The sequence below is a fragment of the Momordica charantia genome, assembly GCF_013281855.1.
Source record: "Momordica charantia cultivar OHB3-1 chromosome 4 unlocalized genomic scaffold, Mcharantia_2.0 BLBB01000004.1, whole genome shotgun sequence".
NCBI lineage: Eukaryota > Viridiplantae > Streptophyta > Magnoliopsida > Cucurbitales > Cucurbitaceae > Momordica > Momordica charantia.
In genome coordinates, this window is record NW_028275162.1 from 27,492,246 (window position 1) to 27,520,143 (window position 27,898).

General features: G+C 38.2%; 3 protein-coding genes and 1 pseudogene across 4 annotated transcripts; 1 reads left to right on the forward strand and 3 right to left on the reverse strand.

Moving 5' to 3' along the window:
• The first annotated feature begins 2,537 nt into the window (after positions 1-2,537).
• On the forward strand, positions 2,538-4,525 carry LOC111006169 (uncharacterized; annotated as a pseudogene). The gene is made up of 5 exons (XR_015790469.1): positions 2,538-2,865; positions 2,966-3,049; positions 3,490-3,643; positions 3,753-3,950; positions 4,206-4,525. The product of XR_015790469.1 is annotated as an uncharacterized LOC111006169 (transcript).
• Positions 4,526-7,333: 2,808 nt separating this feature from the next.
• On the reverse strand, positions 7,334-8,999 carry LOC111006487 (phenolic glucoside malonyltransferase 1). The gene has a single exon (XM_022278455.2). It carries the CDS (start codon positions 8,768-8,770, stop codon positions 7,394-7,396), a length of 1,377 nt encoding a protein of 458 aa, XP_022134147.1. The 5' UTR covers positions 8,771-8,999; the 3' UTR covers positions 7,334-7,393.
• A 4,246-nt stretch (positions 9,000-13,245) lies between these two features.
• LOC111006170 (phenolic glucoside malonyltransferase 1) lies at positions 13,246-19,522 on the reverse strand (the record flags this gene model as incomplete). The annotated part of the gene is given in 3 exon segments (XM_088123007.1): positions 13,246-13,900; positions 18,803-19,201; positions 19,204-19,522. Coding segments are annotated over 3 exon segments (1,044 nt in total), but the record flags the coding sequence as incomplete, so codon positions are not given.
• Positions 19,523-21,041: 1,519 nt separating this feature from the next.
• Positions 21,042-21,851, reverse strand: LOC111006172 (BAHD acyltransferase At3g29680-like). The gene has a single exon (XM_088123008.1). The coding sequence runs from the start codon at positions 21,849-21,851 to the stop codon at positions 21,042-21,044; it is 810 nt and encodes a 269-aa protein (XP_087979134.1).
• Between the last annotated feature and the right edge of the window lie 6,047 nt (positions 21,852-27,898).

Genomic DNA, 27,898 nt, shown 5'->3' on the forward strand with positions numbered 1-27,898 from the left:
TTAGAAAAAAAACCTCGCTAATTAGTGCAATACTCGACACGTAGATATCTTATCAACTTTTTTCACACATGTCAAAGCAAGTCTTTAATCGACGTATATCTTTAACTAAGAGGCTGTGAGTTCGATATCCCAACTCAATATGTTGTATTAAAAAAAATATTTTTTCACAAAAAATCAATTTTTCAAAATATGAAACTACTTATCCACTATAGACAAATCTAGTATAGCCCGATCTAATTCAACCCAATTCTGCGGTCGGTGGAAATTTTATCAATAAATAATTTATGAATCAGATCCTTCTCACTTAAACAATGAATGTCCCACTTGGATTTTTAATTTTATTTTTTGAAGAGTTTATTTAATCAAATATGATAATTATATGGAAGGATGTTGTTGCTTGGCTCTGTAAAAGTAAAATTTCCACTCATGTATTTATCTTTTTTAATTCCATATATGGTGTCATATCCATACTGTTATTAGTGGTTTTTTTCCCTATTTCTATTTTATATCGTCTTAATTTTTATTAATTCCAGCTAGCATGCGCAAAGCTCTAACTAAAGTGACGAGTTTAATGCAAATTAAACAGTTTGGAACACACTTTAGTTTATGTTCATGGTTTTATTTTTGATATCACCCAACAAACCTCAGGTTAATGAAGATAACATTTCTAACTTATATATCTAAAATCTTCCTAGGATTTTGATTGCATTCTCAACACAATATTGATCGATTTTCCATTCGATTGAATCTTTTCAAACACAAAGCTCTCCAAGTATTGTAGACCCCACTTGAGCAATGGTGGATGCGTCTTCTTCTCCCTATGATAGAATTTTTATAAAAAGGAAAATGACATAATTACATTTATCGAATTACATAAAAAATCTTTCAAAATATTATACCATGAACAATACTTGAACAATTTGAGATAATAAACAAATTTTACTCCACATATTTTATCTTATTTTATATGCTCCAAAGTCAGTAGGTAAATAGAAAAATTGAATGACGTAAAATCGAATTAAATCACAATTCCCTCAAATTCATAAATTATTTCAAATTCAAAAAGAAGAATGAGTTAGTAAGACTTTCCAAGAAAGAATATAGTCGTTCTCGTTGGACATATTCAAAAGCTGATTCAAATTCAAATTCTAAAATATAAAGAAATAATTGAATTGGATATAAAATAAATGAAGAAAATGAATAAAAGAAACGCGTGTTTGTGTCTTTGCAAAAAGAAAAAAAAATATATATATATACACACAACCTAATTACTAAAATTACTCTCACTTTTCTCCGTGAAAAGTCTAATGGATTAGACATTCAACTTCAAGTAATTACCAAAGACTTTTTTCTTCGTAACTTTGATTTTTTTTATCAGTTAAATAACATAGGGAATTCGAAATAAATTTTTTATAGATACCTTAACCAATTGAACTATGCAAATATTAACTTTATAACTCAGATATCAAATTCATATCATTTACTTTAATTAAGTACGATAAACATTCACATCTTCTAATAAAATATTTGAAACTGGCTCAAATACCGTCATGAGCTTTAGTTGATACAATAAGAAACAAAGTTAAGAACTATCATGGGATGACCTAGTGGTCAATAAGAGCCAATCTAAATAGCAAAGGGTTTAGAGAGAATAAGTTCAAACCATAATGACCATCTACCTAGTTTTTTAGTACAACATGTGAAAGTGGGGATTGAACTCACAGTCTTCTTGATTGAAGATATATGTCAATTATTGAGTTATGCTCGATTCATATTCTAATAGTTGCTTGAAAATGTGACATCCTTTTTATATTCCCTCGACTAATTTAAAAATTGTGCATAAATCAACCAAGTCTTTATTTATGGATAAGTAACATATTAGACAAAGAAGAAATAGTGTTTGCGGGGAGGGAATTCTTTTCATTACTTAAGTTAGAAAAAGGTGATATCTATGCATTTTCACGCCTCCCTTTATGCTCGTTTGATCACAAAATTAAATCGGGTCATATGGAAATTTTGGCCTAAAATATAATTTGACTCAGTCTAAATTAACTTAAAGTCATTATAGTGGATTAATAATGGAAGATTGGAGGACTTGAAAACTTTAAAATTGAGAACTCTCTATACCAACAAGACTTTCAAAGACTTTCAAAGACCAAAAGATCAAAGATTCCGACGAAGAGTTAAAGATTTTGAAGATCAGAGACTCAAAAGATTAAAGACTTTTAAGACCAAAGACTATATTTGAGATTAAAGATTTCAGAGGCCTCGAAGACTTTGAACATTAAAGACCGACTAAAACCTTCCCATAAGATTTTGAAGACTAAAGATAAGAAAATAAGAAGACACAAAGATTTTGAAGATTAAAGAACACTTCGAAGATTCGAAGACTTTCGAAGTACACAAGATTTTGATTCAAGCCTAAGAACAAGTATTCACGCCCTTGAAGTCTATTGTCGTCGTCTAAGAGAAAGAACTAGAGGTACATATACTAGGGATTGTACTTGCTACACACAAATCACTGCAAAACAAATCATTTGTCTGAAAATGTCGGGTGTCAAAATGGCAAAGGTGTGTCCTTTTTTGTTGAAAATTAACAAGCTTTAAAAAGACCAAAAACTAACAGACCGCGATGGTCATGAGAAAACGATGATGTCTTTATTTTCCACTCAATTACTACATTTCCATGTTGAAAATGGAGAACAAAGGTCGAACAACAGATTCAATATTGTGAAGAAGAAGAAGCAGAAAATAATTAGGAGCTGCAAATTCTGTGCAGTCTCCAAAACGCAGCAGCAGCATCAAAATTTGTTATCTTTTTCTATGGGATTTTTCAGTGATATACCTCTTAACGAGTCTCCTGGTGTATGAACATAATATTTCTCTCACCTCTTTCTACTTCTCTCTCTCTCTTTTTTCATAAACTAATTATTTATTGATTCTTTTTAGTTCTTTCTCTCTCTAGAAAGCTTCTTTTGATCAATACTTGGAAGATAAACCCAGATTGCTGAAGGCAACATTTCCAGGAAAATGTCAACAGCTCAACCAGGTTTTTTTTTCATCATCTTTTAAAGTTGTTGTTTATGATTTCTCCTTGTTTGGTAAAATTTATGTTTTTTTAGTACAAACATGTACGTTCTTTTTGTTTGGTAAAATGTTTTCATTATCCTACTAAACTTATTCCAAACTTACTCTAAAAGATAATGTTTAGAGTTCCCATTAAGGTCATTAGAGTACCTTCACTTTCACCTTGTAAATTAAAAGTCTTATGTTTAAATCTCCGTAATATTTTTGCTGTTTCTTTTTATATCTTATCTTCTCTATTTAAATTTGTTTAAATAAATGTTACTTATTAAAATTTATCTTCTCTTTTAAAATAAAATAATTACTATTAAAAAATATATTATTTAAAAAAATTATAATTACTATTAAAAAAATTGTTATATTATTATGATATAACATGAGTTTGGATGTTTTGATATTATCGAGGAAGAGTGGAGAATTGAAACGCCACAAATCCAGTTGTTGTTTCTCAAGTTATTGCCAGTGGTTGATATAAAAATAATCTCCAAAACCAGTGGTGAGGATTACCCACCTCATGTTCCTCATCATATATATCACAAAACTTCTCGAACTTGAAATGGTATATGTTCTTCATCTCATTCAAAATCCCAAATTTTTAGCATATTTTGCTACAGTTCCATGAAAACTAAAAAAATATATACGGCTTGTTTTGGTGTGTTTGTTTGCAGACAAATTGGGAGATCAATGGCATCCATAGGGACTATAGGCCATCTTCAGCCAAAGTTTGTTCCAAAGGAGCTATTTACACTGACAAAAGAGGAACTACAAGTAGACTTAAGTTTCAACTCCTCATGAATCTAACATTTGTTGTCCTGCAGACTCTGAGTTTCATTCCGAAGGACGTTTTTCAAAACATCTTCGAGACGGTAAACAAACCATCCACTCCTCTTTTTTCTTTATAGAAAGTGTCTGTCAGTACAAGCTTCTACATTATTATCTAATGTGGCCTATTTTTATTTGCTAAATACACTTATCTATTGAATGCAATAGAAATAGACTAATAAAAATAAGTCATACAAAAGTGAGTAGAAACTCCTTATAGTATATTATGTATAGGCAGTATTCTCACTCTTTGATTGATTTATACAGACAGTTAATTTGTTAAGCTTTCTAAGGAACAGGTTTTGAAAGTAATGATTGAGGATGTGAAGCATAAAACTATAGATAAATTGGTTGAAGATTACAGTAAGTTCAAGAAGGAGAAAAGTAAGAGACAGATCAAATTGTAGAAGCAGAAGAAAATACTTTGGCTTCAATCCAAGGTGTTGTTTGTGATGTTACACTAGTTATATATTTTGAAAGTAAACGCTTGAAATAATCCATGAATGTAATATAGTTTCGTTGGATATGCGTTGGCTAGATAAGGGGAGGGTGTGAAGGACAACCTATCCATAAATATGAAATTTTTGGGTAATATCAAAAACAGAATGATCGAGAGTTTATGCCCAAATTAGACAATAGGTTGAATCTATTTTCTCCCTCAATCACATTAGATCAAAATCTTTATAAGTTTATTGATTCAATATCATTTTCTACAAATATCAATCCAAGTTTTTATTTTACTAACATTATTATTGATATAGCCAACATCAACCTAATAAATAGTATTTGTTCATTTCTTTCACGTAGAAAGTTAAGATATCATATCTCACGTCTATTATAAAGAAAATTAACATTATTGATATCTCTGTAAAATTGAGACTTCATGAATTTGAACGTATCTAATTTTTAATGGGAAATAAATTAGGGTTTCTATCTTTAGCATGATAATAAGGAGATGTGAAAATCAACTCAAAATCATAAGCCATCGTGGTTGAACAAAGAAGTTTAAATAAATAAAATCGAAACTAAAACCTACCTAATTTGATGATATTACTTAACAAAAGCACCCAACCATTTAGTCTAGAGGAGAAAAAAAACGAAAAACTTTAATAGGTAAAATAATTTATGCTAAAATATTTAAAAGTATGTATTATTAAAAGTATATTTGTAAATATAGCATATCTCTTTAGACTAGAGTATTAAATTTTCGTAATTGTACCTATGATATCAACATGAAAGGTAAATCAATATTTTCATAGTATTTAAAAAAAAAAATCGAAAAAATACCAATAAAATATCATTAATACATATATATTAATATTAATTATTTTTAATTTATTTGAAAACGGTGAAATAATTATTCATTAAATTAAAATATTTTTTACAATTTTTTTTTATACCCTTCCTATAAATTTCCATCGAGATCAATATATTATCATATTTTCATTTCAAATCTTGATTCAGACACACAACAGAAAAGGAAAGTGTCATATCAGATATCAACATTCATAATAACACCTGACTTATGGAGGGGGAGGGGGAGAGAGAGAGAGAGAGAAGCTGTCATATCACAGTGAGGTCACGTGCAGCTTTAGGGCAACTTTATAGTTTTCACTATTTATTTTAAATTTGTATTATTGATGGTGAATTACTGATTTTGAGGATGAAAAGGATTAGTGGGAATCCATTCATCCAATCAAATACCTGCAATTCTTATCCATTCCAGGTCTCATCATGTCGTACAAAATTTCAAATTCTCTAAGAAGCCAAAATTTTTAATATTTCAAACATGGCTAACCGAGTTTTTGAATAGTAGGTAGATTCTTTCTATGTTTTGCCCTTCATTTATTTTATTTTTGCCAATTTTATCAATCACTTTGTTTTCATAAGGATTTTTTTAGAGAGGTCTATTATTCAAGTAAGTAAAAAGAAAAAAAAAAGAAAAAAGAAAAACTCACACTCACACTCACTAGGCTACCACTTTTGAAATTAATTTCGACAACTTTTTTAAACAATTTCGACAAATTTAATAGGTAAAGGATAATAGATACTTTTAAAGTTTTGAGACTGCACTAATCAATGTCAATTTTGCTATTTGTAAAACTAAATAGTCAGTTGGTAGACTTATCGAAGTAGACTGATTGAGCAGTCTATTTTCATAATGCTTGCAAAAGAAAAAAGAGTATTATTTACCCATCCCAATCATTGATGTGAGATGTAAAGATATACACATCATAATTGGTAATTATATGGGACAAAAACGTTCATGCACATGACCCCATCAAATTTTGACACGGGTTTCACATGGGTATCGGGATAGTCTATACGTAAACTTAACATTTTGGGACCGTATGTTTAAAGTTTCACAAAAATCTTTTATAATCATGATATATGCACCAATGAATTAATCAAAATTGATCTCAAAAAAAATATATATAAATTAATTAATTATAAATAATAAAAAATAGTTAAATATAATTGTTGAAATGTAACTTTTATACTAAATTTAATTTAACTAATTTGAATGAATGAATTAAATATATTTAAGATATTGTGAATCAATTAATTAACCATTTCAAGCCGGTTAATTCTTTCCCAGACGACCAAAATTTTGACAATGCCATTGGAACTTGGGTGTACTTCACCTTCGAAATCGTTGGAGGGAGACATCAAAATTATTAATTTTTTCCTCAATATCTCAAACCAAGGAATCATTTGTGAAAGCCTAGAATTTTCACTCTAAGTATCTAACAAATGATTAAATTTATCACAATAGTTTAAATTTTTGAGTTTATTTATAATTTAACATATTTAAAAAATCTCTCTAAATCAAGACCAAACTTTTAACTTATGGCACGATTAGTAGTAATAATGAATGTAAGATCTTTAACAAATTCAATCAAAGATAGTCAGAATCAACATGAATCTAGCTCAATGGTAAGAAAAGACAATTGGATTAAAAAAATTTGTTAGTTACTCACGAGACTAACAAATAATATTTTATTCTTTCTGAACCTACGCACAAAATAATATCTCAACAATATTGTATTTTTATTGTACTAAAAATATTGTATTTTTACTGTCGTTGAAGGCCAGGGTTGCAGTAGATGAGATGAATGTGAGGATGCAAACAACTTACAGACTTTAATAATAAAAGTTTGATTTAATTTATTAACAATAATCTGTTTTAATAAAAAAAATAATTAAGTCCCTCAATTTTTTTAATTTTATATTTTAGTTCTTAAACTTAAATAAAAAAAAAATCTCAAATCTTATGATTGTTATTATTTTACTGTCCAATATTCATTTGAACCAATCTCCATAGTTTTGTCACTACAGATAATACACATACCTGAAGTCTATTAAACATTCAATAACAAAATAACAATACCAAGTAAAAATAATAGATTAAAAAATCTTGCAAGAATGAAAAGCAAAAACAAAATAAATTTGAAACTCGAAAACCCAAAACGAAATTTGAATGGGGCTAATTTAAAGCCTTAGAAAATAGAGAAGCAAAGATGTGGAATTGATGGGTTGGAAGAAGAAGGCCAACTTCAACACCACCACCTCCATGATCTCTACTGTCCAACAACGAAAAACTATTACATTCTTCCAAAACTACATCAATCTTGTTGGGCCTTCCCCACCCAAAATCCGTCTCATAAAACCTCGATTTTGGCGAATCCACATTAAAACAAACTTCAACTCCCCCCAATAAATCATTGGAGCTGTTAGAGGAAGAAAAAGGTTCATAATTATGGTCACACACATTAATGGCTCGACTTCTTCTCAGCTCCACAATCAAATTACTAATTTTCTTGGCAATGTTTGGAAGCCCATCGTCTTCTCTGAACTCTCTTGCCTCCACCAGCACTGCGGGATAAGTGACACAATTGCCAATGTAATTGCTCGAAACTGGAGGGTCCAATAGCCAACGAGCATCGGCATGAAACGACATGTAGATTTTCTCACTACATTCCTCTTGTTTTGCTTTGATTAAACAAACCGACACGTAGGCGTAGACCACGACGAATTTTGATAGGTAGAATTGTTGGGATGAAGTTTTCTCCATCCACTGCGATACCCTTTTCTCGAGGGTTTGAATGTTGGTGGGAGTCAAATGGAATGTGCCTCGGAGCCAATTGGACGGCGGCGGAGAGCGTGGGGATGACAATTTCAAGGTTCTGTTTTTGGGGCCAAACGGGTTTTGGAGGAGCAAATTGGCGCCTCTTTCGAATGAAGGAGAGAATTCGGGCTGCAAACAAAATTGGGTTGCACCCATATTGATCATTTTGCAAATGTGAGCCCATGATTTGAGGAAAATGTTGGAGCTTTTCCCGTCGAAAACTACACGGTGGGTGGCTAAGCCGATGGAGAAGCCATTTTTGGGGAACTTGGTGACCTGCACGGCCATGAGTGGGACGGCGGTTTCCGACGATGGGATGATCTTCGGCACAAGAGACGACGGAGAGTAGTCTTTGAGCATGCGCGCGTGGCTGCCGGAGACACGGTCAAAGTCGGAGTCGGTCTCGGCGACGACGAAGGAAACGGCATCGTTTGGCGCGTAGAGGATGAAGGGTAGGGGAGAATTGTGGGGCCAGAGGAGGGTGCCAGCGAGAGGGAGGAAGTGGTTGAGAGTGAGAGAGAGGGAATGTTTGAGTTTGGGGATTAGGATGGAGTGGAAGAATGAATTTGTGAGAGGGAGTGGATAAAAGAAAATACGTCCGTTTTGAGGGGATGTTAAGTAGAGCCAATCAAAGACACTGAGATTGAGAGATAATTGTGATGTAATTGATTTTGATGGAGAGATCTTACAAACTTCAACAACCTTAAGCTTCATATTACTGCCTCTCTTCTCCATGGAAGTTTAATTGAAGAGAGAAACAAGAGAGAGTTTGCAAGATTTCTGAATGGAAATAAAGACGAGATTCTAAAGAATCACATTGAAAGTTGAGGAGAGGGTTATACTATTTATCTCAAAAATCGAAGGCAGCACAAAGGTTTTGATGTGTTTCTTCTAAGCTAGCTTGTACCTAGCACATGAGTGTCATTGAATGGCCGGTGAAACTCTATCTGAATTCTTTTCATTCACCCTCACCTTTTTTTTTTTTTAAGTTAAAAATACTTAACAACGATACTTCCTCGTGTCTCTACAAACCCAACAATAACAACAATATTTTGTGATGAAAATATCAACTAACTTTTTTTGTCCAGTCAAATCCATAGAAATAGTTATATACATCAATATAGATTTATTTCTTTTTTATACAACATGTGAATTGTGAGGTAGGAGATTCAACTCACAACTTTTTAGTTGGAGATATGTACATCAATATAAATTTCTTTTGTTAATAAATGTAAACATGAAGATATCTCAATGACGAATGGCATTTACTCGTTTTGCTTAAGTCTAGGCTTTAAATCACTCTTGTAATTTTCTATAAGAAAACAAAGAAGAAAAAAACAAAATACTCGGTGGAAGATGAGGTGACTACACTAGTGCATTAAAAAATCATTTTTAGTTATTTGCGTTAATTATTGATAAGTTAGTTATCAAGTTATGCTCTACATGTAGAAAAATATTCATGTAATAGTTAAGATATAGGGTTTTATAATAAGTTGATTATTAACTAAAGTAATTTTTTTTTTGAGTTAAAATGTACTTTTGGTTCCAAGGTTTGAGTGAGGGGTCCGAAGTTTCAAAATATACATTTTTAGTCATTAATTTAAAAATGACCGGTTCTAAATGGCCCTTCAAGCTAATTAATGTTAGCTAACTAACCGAAAAATTATACCGTTATTGTTTGTTGGGTGGGTTCTGATTATGTGGCAAAATATATTATTTTCGATTAATTTTTTTTATTTATATTGGAATGGAGTGTCTTCCCTTCTCCCTCTCCACTCCTATATCCTTCTACTTTCACTCTCAACCACCATTGTTATGATGTTCACATCCTGAATGTTTTGTTTTAGTTGATCTAGACCATTTCATTTAACATATTGAATGACTCATTTCAGATCTGGAAGGAAATGTCAAAACGTTTCTAATCTGAATATTTCTCGATCATTTCATTTCAGATCTAGAACGAAATGAGACGATGACGGCGATATGTTACAAGGGAGAAGGGGTGATGGCATTCTCGTCGTCGAATAAGGAGAGAGGATGTATAAAAGAGGGGAGAAAGAGAGTTCCAAATATGAAAATCATTAAAAAAAATGTCACATCTTTCTTTTAATTAAAAAGTTTGTATTGTGGAAATTTGAAAAGTACAATGAGTAATTTTGTAACTGAAAAAAATACCCTTTTTGGTGAAGAATATTTTGTAATATCTACGTACATAACATTATAGTTATTTTGGTGGGGGGGTACTTTTTTGTTTCTTATAATTATTAAAGAACAATTTGGCATATTAAGATTTTCAGACATATTATTGATGGAGGATTGGCGAAATCCATGGACGCCCAATCAAATCCCTTTAATTCTTATCTCAACGTCCAATTTATTTATCTTTTTTTTTTCACAATGTCCAATTTTCAATTATAAAATTGTTCAACATAATCTTAAAAATCAATGTGCAGAAAAATAAAAAAGGGGAACCACACCACACTAACGATGATGTATGAGAATATGTATGTGGGAATACAATGATATTTGTGTATGTTAGAATGAAATAATAGGTTATTAATTCTAAGATATGTTTATCATTAATTCCTTTAATTTAGTCTTGTGATTATGATTTAATGTAAATAATATAAATAAACGGAAAAAAATAATTAAAATATAAGCGCGAAGGAAATGAAAAAGATAAAAGGAAAAATAAGGAAGACACAAAAAAGACAACCGACAAAATAATACCCTTATTCGTGGATTACTTTATTCCAAATTAGAGGTCCACAAATAAAACACAAAATCATACTCCTCCCCATCTTTGGGGTATTTCTTTTCGCCATATATATGGGCTCGTGGGACCATCCTAAACGGTGTTAAAATATCTAACCTTGTAGTTTGAAATTAAAGATCACTGTTTGAAAATCAAAGAGATAATGTTTTGGGAGGGCTGTTTTAAAATCGCATCTACACAATTTTCTAAATTTACACTTTTAGATATTTTGATGTAGAATTTTATTCTAATACCCTTTCTATCCTTATTTATTGCTTTTTAATATATTATAATTTTAAAATTTAAAAGATTTGAATCCTTAATTTGTAATTATATTCATTTAATTATTGTGGGCGATTCAATTTTTCAACCTAAAATCCTCAAATCTCTCAAAGATTTGATCCGTTCACGAATTAACAACTTCCAAATTTGTGAAATCATGATTTGAATTTTCCACTTCGTTTTCTGCCGTCTCCAACCTCCTTCGTTTGTCGCCGCCTTCCTTTCAGACGTCAGACCTTCATCAACGAGGACAGGATACTGCATACCGTCTTCTTTTAATTCTTCTTTTCTTCTAGATCTTTTTCTTTTCGTTGCCAAATAGACTTTCCGTCGACGTCGTGTGCTTCCATCAACGAGGTATTTATTCCTTCAATTTTCGTTGCACTTTTCGGACGCCCAAGGTTAAGTATTTAATTATAAATTTATTTAATTGAAAATTAACATTAATAAGTGCCCAAGGTTATTAATTAAATGTGGGTCAAGAACGGAGACAGAAAAAGGTTTGTACGGCATAAGTATAATCCAGCTCATGAACAACCCTATGGACATTTGCCCAATCAATCACATTTTTCAAATATAAGCAATGATTTGATTTTCGTCTTTTTTTGTGTGTTTTTCTTTTTTTTTTCTTTGTTTTTTCTATATAAGTATAATCCAGCTCATGAACACCCTACGGACATTTACCCGGCAATTATTTGTTTTTCATCTTTTGTGTGTGTGTGTTTTTTTTTTTGGGATAAAGTTTATCGCACGTTGAATTCAAGTAAACCTAGGGATGATAAAATTGGAAAGTTAATTCAGAATGGTAAATATTGATATTTTTCCAATTTTTAAACGAGGAAACTAAAAATATAATCGATATTAAACCAACTCTACTTGAGTTTTCAACATGCGACTAGATTTTTAAAATGTAAATTATAAAACAAGACAAACTAATTAGTTAATAAAAGCAAAAACAACAACAAAGAAAGTAAAGGATGATGAGATCTCAACCCTCAAATTAATGTCATACAAGGATCATATAAGTAGAACACTGATTCATTGACACACACACAAAGCTTGTACTTTGGTGAAGCTGCAACTGATAAAAGTTGGAGTTCTTCATGAAAAAATGTGGTGCTGCTGCTCTAAGTTTCAAAATCATGTCACTTATTTTCTTGCCAATATTTGATTTGGAAACGAATCTTCTTTTTCTCTAAAGTAGTTGTTCGAATTTTAGTCTCACCAGCCGGCCTAAAGAAGCAACGCCCAGGTCCAACTTTAGTGGATCTCAAGTATTGTTTATGCTGGATTTGAACCGATCAACTATTCAGATTTAGGTTTATAGTCCAATTTTTTGGTCTAATTCAATGGATCGAAGCTCAATCGGGTCTAGATCCTGTGAATTGACCCATATAATCATTTATTTTTAATTATTAAAAATTGTTTTTTAAATATTTTCTGAATCGAGTTATTTTTAGTTTTAGAATATGTGTTTAATTAATATATTATTCTTTTATATAATTTTTTTCCCTTAAATTACCTAGAAATTTTGTTTAAAATAATAGATGTTTTTAATAATTGTTTTTTTCACTAATATTTGATAGGTGTTTGGTAGAAGTTTTGAGAGTTGAATCTCACTATAAAAAAGAAAAAAAAATTGTATTTTAGTAATATATTTTTATACTATTCAATTTAAAATATTATTAATTTATTTATTAATATTTTTGTTCTAAATTTTATAGAATCATTATCTTACCATATTATATACTTTATGGTTTCAAATTAAAAAGCTGCAAAAATGAAGACATAAAAAGGATGTTGTTTTAAAATTTACACTATTTTAATTATAAAATCTGAAACAAGTTCACTAAAATTTGTCACTTGGTCAGCTATTACCTGTTTCTATACTAACCAGCATTGAAATTTTGACACCACATTAGCTTTAGGAAAAATTATATAAAAATTTAAGGGTGACCATTAAGATAATTGCTTAATAATCCATCACCAAACATTTCTTATTACCAAGTGGCTGTTTCTGGCCGTGGAGACCTGGGCTCGAATCCCAGCAGCCACGCTTTCTTAATTTTGTACTAAAAAGAAACGAAAACTAAATATTTTTTCACATAAACATTGTTAGAGTATAAAGTCTTTATTTTTGTAATCTCTTAAAATGCACGTGAAATCATCAATCTCCAAAGACATATTTTTGTTCTTGTTTTTTTTTGAGAATTTCTCCAAAGAGAGAGTTAACAAAGAGGAAAGAAATGAAATTCAAGACATTGTTGGGACAAAAAAAAAAAACTAATTAAGCCCCTGAGCAAACAGAGAAGCAAAGACATCCGAACGAAGGTTTGGAAGAACGAGACCAACCTCAACACCAACTCCATTTTTGGTATCAGTCAGCGAAACATTGTTGTTTGCCAAAGAAACGATCTCAAATTTCTTGGGATTCCCCCACCCGAAATCCGTTTCATAGAACTTGTACTTTGGCGAAGCCGCAACCGAGCAGAATTCGGTTCTCTACATAAAACTGTCTCGCTCCTGCTGCTGTACATCAGAAATTTTGAGCACCTCCACCGCGCGAGTTCTCCTCAATTCCACAATCGGATGGCTAATTTTCTTGGCCATCTTTGGAAACCCACTTTCTCCTCTGAATTCCCTTGCTTCCACCAGCATCGCCGGATGGGTCACGCAGTTACCGAAATAGTTGCTCGAAACCGGAGGATCCAACAGCCCCCGCACGTCTGCAGAGATTGAGAAATTGACGTGTTCTTTACACTCCTCTTGTTTTGCCTTGATCAAACAGATTAACACGTAGGCATATGCCACCACGAAGGTTGATAAATATTAGAGTATATTGTACCACTTAGTATTAGTTTGTTAATATAGTGGTTATAGGCTTAGTTATATCAGTTTTATTTCTGTTATTCTTGTAACAGTTGTCTCATGGTCTATTTATATGACCTCTTGCATTAATGAAGAATTACTGAGGCATTATTTACACTTCAGTATCAATATGGTATCAGTGACTATTTCACTTTTCCACTATTTTTTCCCGTCAAGATCCTTATGGCGGTTACTGATCCTCCATTGGAAGAACATCCTCCAGCATCGGAGAATCCTTCGTCATCGACCACTATACCGACTCCGATTTCAAGTTCATCTTCACCGATTCCTCCGTCTCTTCTTGAACAACACCATAACCCATACTTTCTCCATCATTCGGACAATACGAGTTTGGTTCTTGTTTCTGAACTTCTGACGGATGAGAATTATACGTCTTGGAGTAGATCTATGCTAATCGCTCACACCGTAAAAAATAAAGTTGGATTTGTTGATGGCACGATCCAAAGACCTACTGGAGACTTACTCCATTCGTGGAATATCTGCAATAGCGTGGTAATTTCGTGGATTTTAAATTCTTTGTCCAAAGAAATTTTCGCAAGAGTCTTGTTTGCTGATTCTGCGTGCGACATTTGGCTTGACCTTCAAGAACGATTTCAGCGCCAGAACAGACCCCGAATTTTTCAATTGCGCCAAGATTTGTCTAATCTTGTTCAAGATCAACAGACTGTCAGCGCCTATTTTACCAAATTGAAAACTCTGTGGACTGAGCTTTCATCTTATCGACCTTCTTGCTCCTGTGGTCGTTGTAGCTGTGGTGGTGTTAAATCCATGTCTGAATATTTTCAAAATGAATACGTCATGTGCTTCCTCGTGGGTTTGAATGAGTCCTATAGCCAATTGCGTGCTCAATTGTTGCTTATGGAACCTGCTCCATCTATCAATCGTGCATTTGCCCTAGTTGCGCAGGAGGCTGCTCAACGAAATATCTCTTCTTCATCTTCTTCTATTTCTCCTGCGGCGTTTTTGGTTAGTAATAATTCGAACTCTTCTATGAGAAATCCTTCACAGACGAAGAAGAAAGAAAAAGCTCATTGCACTCATTGTGGGCTTCAAGGGCATACTATTAATCGTTGTTATAAACTACACGGTTACCCCCCGGGTTATAAATTTTCTGGATCCAAGAATGCCAGTCCTAGCTCTTCAACTAAGCCTTCTGAGCTTTTCCAAGACTACAGCTGTTGAGAATTTGAATGCTATTCAACATTCATCCCCATCCCCTTCATAGTTATTACCAAATTTCACTCCAGAACAATGTCAGAGTTTGATGAATTTGCTTCAGACTCATCTTACCAAAGCTCAAACCACTTCAGACGTTGCTTCTTCTTCTACAACACATGTTGCAGGTATTTGTTACTCCATCTTGAATTCTATCCATTCCAGTACTCGATGGGTTATTGATTCTGGCGCTTCCGCTCATGTATGTTTCTCTCGGCCTGCTTTTACGTCCTTGGTTGAAGTATCTGATATGTCTGTCACTCTGCCTAACAATTCTCGCATACCTGTGAAATTTATTGGTGATGTTCGATTGAATTCTCATATTACACTTAAAGGGGTTCTCTACATTCCGGATTTTCAGTTCAACTTGTTGTCTACCAGTGCTTTGGCCACACATATGTCAGTAATGATTCAGTTTGTTGGTGATTCGTGTCTTATACAGGACAAGTCTTCTTTACAGACGATTGGCAGGGGTGAATATTGGCATGGTCTTTATCTGATTGATGCTGAATATACTGATCGCATTGCTGCTACACATGTATCTTCTAGTATGTCTTCTACTCAATTATGACATGCTAGGCTTGGTCATCCTTCACCCAAACATCTTAATGTTCTAAAGGATATTTTACATTGTACTTTTGATAAACATTCTTCAATTGATCCATGTTTAATATGTCCTTTAGCCAAGCAAAAGAGACTTTCTTTTCAGAATAATAATCACCTATCTGCTAGTGTTTTTGATTTGATACACTGTGATATCTGGGGTCCGTATCAGTCTTATACACATGCTGGCCAACGGTTTTTTCTCACTATTGTTGATGATTATTCTCGTTTTACTTGGGTGTTTATGATGCGGCATAAATCTGATGCTCTGATTCTTATTCCCAAGTTTTTCAAGTATGTTGAAACTCAGTTTAACAAACATATAAAGCAGTTTCAGTCTGACAATGCTCCAGAGCTTTCTTTTGCTGATTTTTTTTAGCTCAAAAGGTGTTATCCATCAGTTCTCGTGTATGGGTCGTCTTGAGCAGAATTATGTGGTCGAGCGTAAGCATCAACACCTTCTTAATGTGGCTCGTTCTTTGTTTTTTCAGTCTAAGGTGCCTATATCTTTTTGGAATGAATGTGTTCTTACTGTTGCCTTCTTAATAAATAGAACACCATCCAAGTTACTAGATTGGCATACTCCTTTTGAACGTTTATATGGTAAACCTGTCGATTATACCTATTTTCGGGTGTTTGGATGTCTTTGCTTTGCATCATCTTTACCTCATAATCGTTCTAATTTTCATCCTCGAGCCATTCCAGCAGTTTTTTTTCGCATATCCTCCGGGAATGAAAGGGTATCGCTTATATGATATTGAAAACAAACGTTTTTTTGTGTCTCGGGATGTTATATTTCATGAATCTCTTTTTCCCTTTCATAATATCAAAGACACTGTTGAGGTTGTTGATCCTTTTCCTCATATTGTGCTTCCCAAGTCTTTTGATTTTGTGGATGGTTGTCATACAGTTGCTGCACCCAGTGATATTCATTTGTCTTATGGTATGACTCCTTCTGGTAGTGACAGCTTGGGTTTACAACATTCTGATATCATTTCTGCTGGTACTGACTTAAACAACACTGATGTTGCTGATGTAAATACTGATGGTGCTGCTGTCAATACTGATGTTACTATTGTAGATACTGATATTAGTCAAGTTCATACTTCAGGACAAGATGCTTCTGATATTTTAGATACTGCTCTTGTTCCTCCTCCACAGGTTGATACACCTGTTCGAAAATCTAATCGATTGACTAGACCTCCTACTTATCTTAAGGATTTTCATTGCAGCTTGCTCACGGCTTCTTCCTTGCCTTCATCTGCATCCAAATATCATTTACAGAAGTACATTTCCTATTCTCGGTTATCTCCAGACTTTAGACACTTTGCTCTTAATGTTTCTCTTCATTATGAGCCTCAATATTATCATCAGGCTGTATCACATCCTTACTGGCGGGCTGCTATGGATGATGAATTAAAGGCTATGAAGATCAACCATACTTGGTCTGTTGTATCTTTACCAGCAAACAAACACTCCATTGGCCGCAAATGGGTTTACAAAATTAAGCATCACTCTGATGGTTCTATTGAGCGTTACAAAGCTCGTCTCGTTGCGAAAGGATACACTCAACAGGAAGGTCTTGATTACGTTCAGACTTTTTCTCCCGTCGCCAAACTCGTTTCTGTCAAAGTTCTCCTCCATGTTGCTGTCTCTTTGAATTGGCCCTTGATCCAATTGGACGTCAACAACGCTTTCCTCCATGGAGACTTATTTGAGGAGGTATATATGGATCTTCCTTTGGGATATCATCATTCTCATCTAGCTGCAACTAAGGGGGAGCGTCTTGTTTGTCGCCTCCATAAATCCATTTATGGTCTTAAACAAGCCTCTAGGCAATGGGTCGATAAATTCTCTGCTACTTTATTGAGTCTTGGTTTTCATCTGTCCAAGTCCGATTATAGATTGTTTATTCGAGGATCTGGTGAATCTTTCATTGCCTTGTTGGTTTACGTGGATGATATAATAGTTACCGGAGCTAATATTGTTGCCATTAATGCTTTGAAGGCTGTACTTCATGATAGATTCAAACTTAAGGATTTGGGTTCCTTAAGATACTTTCTGGGTCATTACACTTTGCAACTCTTGGAGGATACGGGCTTCCTTGCGTGCAAACCTTCTGTTTTGCTGATGGATCCAAACATTAAGTTGCAGGCTTCTGTTGGTGTTTTGCTTGATGATCCTTCTTTATATCGTTGGCTCATTGGCAAGCTTCTACATCTTACGGTCTCTAGGCCTGACATTGCTTATGCTGTACATAAGCTTAGTCAATATGTTTCTCAACCTCGCCAGCCGTATCTTACTACTGTCCATTACCTTCTTCGATACTTGAAGCGTAGTCATGGACAAGGCATTCTGTTACAGCCTTCCTCCACATTTCAGCTACAAGCTTTTTCCGATTCATATTGGACTTCTTGTTTGGATTCTCGAAAGTCTACAACCGGTTACTGTGTTTTCTTGGGTTCTCTCATTTCTTGGAAGTCTAAGAAACAAACAACCGTTTCTCGTTCTTCAGCAGAAGCGGAATATCGAGCGCTTGCTAGCACAACTACTGAAATTCTTTGGCTTACTCAGCTTTTGGGAGAGTTGCAGATTTCTCTTCAACAACCCGCTCTCATTTTTTGTGACAACCAAGCTGCTATTCATATTGCCACTAATCACATGTTTCATGAAAGGACCAAGCACATTGAGCTTGACTATCATTTCATTAGAGATAAAGTGGCTGCTGGTTTTATCAGATTGATGCCCATTCGAACACAGTTTCAGCTAGCTGATATTTTTACTAAGTCACTCCATTTTACTCCTTTCACTTCTTTGTTATCCAAGATGGGTGTTTTTAATCTCTTAGCCCCATCTTGAGGGGGAGTATTAGAGTATATTGTACCACTTAGTATTAGTTTGTTAATATAGTGGTTATAGGCTTAGTTATATCAGTTTTATTTCTGTTATTCTTGTAACAGTTGTCTCATGGTCTATTTATATGACCTCTTGCATTAATGAAGAATTACTGAGGCATTATTTACACTTTAGTCTCAATAATAAATGCAGCAATTCTTCTTCCTGTTGCTCTGGTTCCTCCAATGCTCTGATCTTGAGTTTGTGTATGTGTGATGGGGTGAGTTCGAACGTGGCTCGGACCCAGTTGGATGGAGGAAAATGGGACGAGTCGAAGCTTAGTGATGTTGTTGTCTTGGGGACGAATGGGTTTTGGAGGACATTGGCGGCTCTTTCGAAGGAAGGGGTGAGTTCCGGTGGCAGAGTAGCCTCCAATTCCAAATGGGTTGCTCCAATTGTGGTCAGTTTGGAGATGTGCGCCCATGATTTCAAGAAAAGGTTGAAGCTTTGGCCGTCAAAAAGTACGTGGTGGGTAGCGAATCCAATGGAGAATCCATGGTTTGGAAAATGAGTAACCTGTATGGACATTAATGGAACCGCGGCACAAGAATCGCCATCGGATGGTTGGATCGTGGGTACGAAGGGCTGACAGTCTTTGATCTGGCGTGGATGGTTGCCAGAGGCATGGTGGAATTCGGCACCGGAGTCTGCCTCGACGCGGTGAAAGAAACGGCGTCGTTTGGGGAATAGAGGATGAAGGGGAGAGGAGAATTCTCCGGCCAAAGGAGGTTGCCGGCGAGAGGAAAGAAATGGTTGAGAGTGAGAGAGAGGGAGTGTTTGAGATTTGGGATCAGGGTGGAGTGGAAGAACAATGAAGAATCGGAATCGGAATCGAATAATAGAACACACGAGACAGTGGAGGGGAATTAAGGAACATCCAGTCAAAGGCAGCGAGAGAAATGGAAAATTTTGATGAGTATGAAGATGGAGAGATCTTACATGCTTCAATAATCTTCACCATCTTGGTCACCTTCAAAAGAGAGATTTCTGTTTCTGTTTTGTTTTTCTTTCGGGGGGTTTAAGATTTGGAAGATTGAAGAGTATAGAAATGATTTGATATAAGAAAGATAAATGTGATATAAGAATTGAGTATACTATAGTGTTTTTGCAAATACTTGCAAAACCAAGAATGTGAAATAACGTGTTGGGTGACTTTGGAAAACTCATTTTCTTGGTCTTTCTAGTTTCTACCCATTTTTCTATTCAAAATATCAGACTAAATTTTAAATTTTAAGGTTTCTATAATAATATTGTGAGTTTTTGTTTCTTCAATTTAATCTCTCAGTTAAATAATTTAATTTCAATTTACTTACTTATTTTTTTTATAATTTTCTAATTATACCATTTTCATGAGTGAATGTTAGAATCAATTGGGTGAATGTTAAATTTAGTTGATGATGATAAATTAACAAGTTAGTAAAAATTTATGGAAGAATGTTTTGTGGCATTCCCCCTCTTATCCCACGTTGGAAATGGAAGAAATGGTCTTGAGGTTCGATGTCTAACCATTTAGGAACTGTTTGGTGGGAGGTTTTGTTTTTAAAAAAATCTCAAAACTTACTCATCCCTAAGCTAAGTAGAGCCAGATTATGAGATTTGATCTCATCTCTTTTTAATTAAATCTAGTCTCTTTGGACCAATGAACAACTCATGATGTGTTTACGTTATCTTTCTATGTATTAATTAAATTTTTACTCTTTTGGGAAATGCTCGTCGATGATATAAAATAGGTATCATGATATTAAATATTTGTCAACACGTCGATATTTTTATATATCGATTGATCTGATATCGACATAAGAGGTAAATCGATATTAATTCTGATCCTAATGAGATAAATAAACCACTTGAGGATTTCTTTACCTAAGGAGGAGGACCATATTTTCTATACGAAATATTTGGAAAATACTTAATAGATTACCAACTGAATATCTATATTATTGTCTGACAATTAAAGAAGGAAAATGTAAAAATAAAGAATCTTTTAAAAAAAATAATAAGATATTTTTAAATAGTAATCAAGATAGAAATAGGTCTCATATAATTACACTACCTATATTTTTTTTCGGTTTCTTAAATCTATCCAATTTATTAGTATGGTTTTCTTCAATATTTCGTACCCAAGTAAAATCAAGGACCGATAAAATTAGAAGTTTAAGGATGATCTATTACCTCCAAATTATGAAATTGCATTAATGGAAGAGATGATTAGGAGAAGTGATTGATGGACATACATGTGTCTTATTGAGAGAAGAAAAGCAAACAGAGTAATTAATTAAGACCTTCCGCAAAGAGAGAAGCAAAGACGTCGACTTCATGATTTGGAAGAATGAGAGCAACCTCAAACGCCACCAACTCCGGCGTCTGTCAACGAAATGTTGTTCTCTCCCAACGTAACGAGCTCAGTTTGATGGGGTTTCCCCACCCGAAATCCGTTTCGTAAAGCTTGTACTTTGGAGAAGCTGCGACTGAAAAAACTTCCACTTTTGATAAAAATTCGTGAGCCCGTTGCCGTTGGTGCTCTAGGTCATCATCATCAGGTCGTTTACATGGCATCAATTCACGACTACTTCTTGTCAAATCCAAAATCAGATGGCTAATTTTCTTGGCCATATTTGCAAAGTCTGTTGCTTCCATCATCTTCCCTCCCGGGTGGATGATGCAGTTACCAAAATAGTTGCTCGAAACTGGAGGATCCAATAGCCCCCTCACATCTGCAGCCAATGTAATGTACATGTGTTCTTTACACTCCTCTTTCTTTGCTTTGATCGTACACGTCAGCACATACGCATAACCAACCACAAACGTCGACAAATGCAATTCCTGTTCTTCTTCATCTACTTCCTCCAATACCCTTTTCTTCAGTTTTTGTATGTGTGTTGGGGTTAGCTCGAACGAGGCTCGGACCCAGTCGGATGGAGGCGTAGAGATTGAGTCGTTGTAGCTCAAGCTTCTGTCTTTGGGCACGAAATCAAATGGGTTTTGGAGGATATTGGGACCTCTTTCGAATGCAGGGGTCAGTTCTTGTGGCAAACCACAAAAAGGACTATCCGTTTTGAGCAGTTTGCAAATGTGAGCCCATGACTTGATGAATAAGCTGAAACTTGGGCCATCAAAAAGTACGTGGTGGAAAGCAAGACCAATGGAGAACCCATGTTGGTTTGTGTTAGAGCTCATTAGGGTTGTATTTTTGTATATCTTTTTTGTTATAACTAAATGTAATCTTTGTTTGTTAGTATTGTTATTTAATCCTGCTATCGTGCCTTTTGTATTTAGCAGTACTACTATATAGATACTGTAATCTATACTATATTAAAAAGGGGCAATCCTAGAAAAACATTTTTAGACTAATAATGTTTGGGGGAAAGAATACCCTGGACACGTGGAGGACAGCCATTGGTGCTCCAAGGTGACCCATGAGTCATGCCCCAGCTCGGACCGCCGAGATCACCACCACTAGCGTTGACAGATGCTAAGTATGAGGGCCGAGGTGAACCTGGCCAAGGTCCGATCTACTGGGAAGCTCGGTGGGGAACGATGTGAGCTACTGTCAGCGGCGTGATTATCGGGTGTAACCGTCGGTCCCGAGATTACCGGGTGTAACCGACGGTCCCGAGATTACCGGGTGTAACCGCCGCGAGATTAGCGGGACTACAACCCATAAGTAGAGGACCTCACTCCACGATCAGGTACGATAATTTCTGACCTTGAACTAAACTGGGAATCCGACCTATACTGACTTGATCGTCGAAGTGCTCACCTTTTTGTGCAGGTCCGCCCAAGTATTCAGATCGGTCCGGAGGCCGAGTTCGAGCTGCAATCAGAAATACACTGTTGGGGATTCGACAATCTAAGTCATCCCAATTCTTTTAAACCAACACGCAAGCGAAAATGGTTCAACCCACAAACTCGACCAATACGGCAGATCGAAGTACCCTAGCTGCCAGCGATGCCCACCAGAGGGAGGTCGGAGCAGCAGTGGTAGAGGGGCAAGGTCACAACGGCCTAGCAACAGAACCCCTCCGCAGGTCGGCGCGAATCACCGCGCCTGTTCTACCACCTGCGCACCCAAGGACATCCAAGGCCACCCGTGGCCGAGGTGGGACCTCTAAGAAGGGCGCCCGGGGTCCAGCCCCGGCTCCAACAAGTGAGAACTTTGACGCACTCCAGAGAGAAATGGAGGCAATGCGCACACAAATGCGGTCCATGGAGGAAATGTATAACGAAATGATACTAGCTGCAGGCGCAGGGTCCCGATCTGAAAATCAAGTGACGCACATTGACGTACGCGAGCAAAGGGGTTCCCGCCTCGGCCCAGTCGAGGAGGAACGTCCCGAAGACAACGAGAGCGAGGGACACACTCGCCAGAGGGGAGACCTCCGTGAGCATCTCAACAAAAAGAGAGGCTCATCTCTCCGAAAAGGACAGTTACCATCCCGCTCATACAGGAGCTCCAACCAGCAGGCTGAATCCTCTCACAACCCAGCAACTCCCGCAGGGGTGATCACAAGGGAGGAGTTCGACCAGCTGAGGGGCAAGCTCGATGCTCAGGTTGAGGCCTTAAAGGCCAAGTGTGAGCAGAAAGAAGGTCCACTGAACGATGGCGACCTGGGAGAATCGCCATTCACCTCGGACGTTTTCGAAGCGCCAATCCCTTCGAAGTTCAAAGCTCCTACTGTGAAACCTTATGATGGGTCGAAAGACCCTAAGGATTATGTTGAGGTCTTTGAGGGCCTCATGGATTTTCAAGCGGCATCAGACGTAATCAAATGTCGCGTCTTTCAGATCGCGCTTACTGGCAGTGCGCGTTTGTGGTATCGGAGACTGCCAGCCAGGTCGATCTCGACCTACGCTCAGCTGAGAAGGGAGTTCCTTGCCCAGTTCTCTTCTCGGCACTATGACAAAAAGACAGTCACCCATCTCGCCACCATCAGGCAAAAGAAAGGTGAGACGCTGCGGGAATATGTCACCAGGTTCTAGGAGGAACAATTAAAGGTCGCACACTGCTCTGATGACTCGGCCATGTGCTACTTTCTCACCGGTCTAGCCGACGAAGCCCTCACGGTGAAGCTTGGAGAGGAGGCCCCGGCCACCTTCGCCGAAGTGCTGCAAAAGGCGAAGAAAGTCATCGATGGACAGGAGCTCCTCCGAACCAAAACCGGCCGACCAGAACGAGGGATCGGCCGGGGCAGAAGCGGAAAAGATGAAAAGGCGGATCCCAAGTCCAAGGACAAGGGATCTTTCTCCAGTGGCCGAGTTGAGTTTCGAAGGGCGGTGAACGGACCCACCAGGAGCCGACCTTACGAACGCTTCACCCCGACCACGATTCCAATTTTCGAGATCCTAACGAACATCGAGGAGTCTGGAATGGAAAAACTACTCAAACGTCCTGAGAAGCTTCGGGGAGCCCCGGAGAGGCGCAGCAAGGACAAGTATTGCCGCTTCCATCGGGAGCACGACCACAACACGTCAGACAGCTGAGAGTTGAAGCGCCAAATTGAGGATGTAATTCAAGATGGCTACTTCAAGAAATTTGTGGGAAAGCCCAGGACCAGCTCGGCAGAGAAAAATGAAGAGCGGAAGCGTTGGAGGACGCCGCCCCGACGCACTGACCGACCTGCGGTCATCAATACCATTTTCGGAGGGCCAAGCGGGGTCAGTCTGGACATAAAAGAAAGGAGTTAGCTCGTGCAGCCAGGCGCGAGGTGTGCATCATCAGGGAACAGAGGCCGACCTGCCCAATCACCTTCGACAGTGCAGACTTGGAGGAGGTCCACCTGCCCCACAATGATGCAATTGTGATTGCTCCTTTGATTGATCATGTGGTGGTCAGAAGGGTGCTGGTAGACGGAGGCGCATCTGCTAACATCCTATTCTTACCGACCTACCTCGCCCTGGGATGGACGAGGTCGCAATTGAAGAAAAGCCCGACACCGCTGGTTGGGTTCTCTGGAGAATCGATCATCCCAGAGGGTTGCATCGACTTGCCGGTCACACTTGGGCAGGACCAAACTCAGGTCACCCAAATTGCCGAGTTCGTGGTGATTGACGGTAGATCGGCCTATAACGCCATCTTTGGGAGACCCATCATCCACTCATTTCGGGTCATTCCTTCGACACTTCATCAAGTTTTGAAGTATTCCACCCCCAATGGCGTGGGCACGGTCCGAGGAGAACAGACCGCTTCGAGGGAGTGCTATGCCTCCGCACTCAAAGGCTCATCGGTCTGCGCCCTCGAAACTCTCGCCAGTAGGGATGGGACGCTCGAGTTCAAGGCCGACCTGCCGAGGAGGGAGTTTGCCGCACCCATTGAGGAGCTCGAGCTTGTTCGTCTGCCTAGTCCCGAGAAGCAGGTAAGCATAGGAACTAAGCTGGGGCCACCGACAGAGAGGAGCTAATCCACTTCCTCAGATCCAACTCGGACGTCTTTGCGTGGTCCCATGAGGACATGTTTGGCACTGACCCGAAGATTATGACGCATCGCCTCAGCATAGATCTGTCATTCCGACCTGTAAAACAAAAAAGAAGACCTATAAACAAAGAGATGAGTGATGTAATTGTTGAGGAAGTTAGCAAACTTTTGAAAGCTGAATACATAAGGGAAATTTCGTATCCCGAGTGGCTCTCTAATGTTGTATTAGTTAAACAATCTAACGGAAAGTGGAGAATGTGCGTAGACTTTACGAACTTAAATAAAGCATGCCCGAAAGATTGCTTCCCACTGCCGAGGATTGATCAGCTCGTGGATGCCACAGCCGGGCACGAACTGCTCACCTTCATGGATGCCTACTCTGGGAACAACCAAATCAAGATGCATGTCCCAGATCAGATCATACCGCATTCATAACAGACCAAGGTCTGTACTGTTACAAGGTCATTCCCTTCGGTTTAAAGAACGCAGGAGCGACCTACCAGAGAATGGTGAAAAAAATGTTCGCCAAGCAGATCGGCCGGAATATGGAAGTGTATGTGGACGACATGCTCGTCAAGAGGAAGCAGTCTAAGTCGCATCTTTCCGATCTGACCGAAGCCTTCGAGGTTCTAAGGACATATCAAATGAAGCTCAACCCAGCTAAATGTGCCTTTGGAGTCTCTTCGGGAAAATTCCTTGGGTTTATGGTGAACCACCGGGGGATCGAGGCCAACCCCAAAAAGATTAAAGCCGTGCTCGAGATGGAGGCACCCAAAACGCTGAAACAGCTTCAGTGCCTCAATGGCAGGATTGCAGCCCTGAACCGGTTTGTTTCAAGATCGACCGATAAGTGTCTCCCTTTCTTCAAAGTCCTACGAAAGAAAGGGTCATTTGAATGGATAGCAGAGTGCGAACAAGCATTTCAGGAATTGAAGAGCTACCTATGTTCGGCACCTTTGCTCGCCAAGCCCCTGCCAGGGGACAAGCTCCAGTTGTACTTAGCAGTGTCTGACAGTGCCGTCAGCTCGGCCCTAATCAGGCAAGAGGAAGCGCGGCAAAACCCGGTCTACTACACAAGCAAGGCTATAACCGAAGCCGAGACAAGATACCCTCAGATGGAAAAGTTGGCTCTCGCTTTAGTCACCTCGGCCCGACGGCTTAGACCATACTTCCAAGCCCATACTGTGGTGGTGCTCACTAACTTGCCCCTAAAAAACATCTTCCATAAGCCAGAAGCTTCTGGACGCCTGATGAAGTGGGCAATGGAGCTAAGTGAGTACGACATCCAGTTCGAACCCAGAGCTGCGTTGAAAGGGCAAGCAGTGGCAGACTTCATAGCCGAGCTCACACCACCTTCCGAGCTTGGCGAGTCCGACCTACCGTGGACAATCTATGTCGACGGATCCTCCAATGAGAAGGGGTGCGGGGCCGGGGTCCTCTTGCTCGGACCAGGAGACGAGCGATTTGAGTATGCCTTGAGGTTCGGCTTCCGGACTTCCAATAACGAGGCTGAGTATGAAGCATTTATTGCCGGTCTACGAATCGCCAGAGCATTGGAGGCCTCTTGTGTTAAGATCTTCAGCGACTCCCAGCTGGTTGTGAGCCAGATCACGGAAGAGTACCAAGCCAGGGAATCCCGAATGGAGAAGTATTTGGGCAAGGTCAGATCGTACCTCGCCCAATTTCGAACTTACGAGGTAAGCCGCGTTCCCCGCGCAGAAAATTCTAATGCCGACGCCTTGGCCAAGTTAGCATCAGCGTACGAGACCGACCTGGCCAGGTCGGTCCTCGTCGAGATCTTAGATAATCCCTCGATCTCGGAGCCAGATCTGATGGAGATCGACGCTCCAGAGCCCTCATGGATGGACCCGATTGTGGACTTCATTAGGGGCAATTCACCACAAGACCCCAAGGAGCGCAGAAAGTTGGCAAGGCAAGCAGCTCGGTTCGTGGTCCGAGGTGGAGCGTTGTACCGACGCGGCTTTTCCCTGCCTCTATTAAAATGCCTAACCCCTGAAGAGGGCCTATACGTCCTCAGAGAAATCCACGAAGGAGTGTGCGGCAATCACTCAGGCGCCCGGTCGCTGTCAGCCAAAGTGATCCGACAAGGATACTATTGGCCGACCATCAGCCAGGACGCCAAGAAGTTCGTTAGAACTTGCGACAATTGCCAACGCTACGGAAACATAATCCACCAACCTCCCGAGCTGCTCACCCCCATCTCGGCCCCGTGGCCATTCGCGCAGTGGGGGGTAGATATCATTGGTCCTTTCCCTTTCGGCAAAGGCCAAACCAAGTTCGCTGTGGTTGCTGTGGACTACTTCACAAAGTGGGCCGAGGCCGAGGCACTCTCCCACATAACGGAATCCAGAGTCACGTCCTTTGTATGGACAAATATCATATGTCGCTTTGGTATACCGAAGGCCATTGTGACAGATAATGGGAAGCAGTTTGACAACGCGAAGTTCAAAGACTTTTGCAGCAAGCTTTGCATAAGTCACCTTAGCTCGTCCCCCGCGCATCCGCAAGCAAATGGACAGGTGGAAGAGCTGCTCCTCAACCTCGACTTATTGGAAGAAAGAAGAGCAATGGTCCAGCTACGCCTGGCGGAATATCAGGGCAAAATGGCCAGACACTACAACGCCCGCGTTCGACCTCGGACCATCCCAGTCGGACATTTGGTCTTAAGGAAGGTCCAAACCCATGTGGGTGCCCTTGACCCGACCTAGGAGGGGCCGTTTGAGGTCAAGGGAATAGTCCGACCTGAGACGTACATATTGGCCGATCTGAAAGGAGACGTCCTCGCGCACCC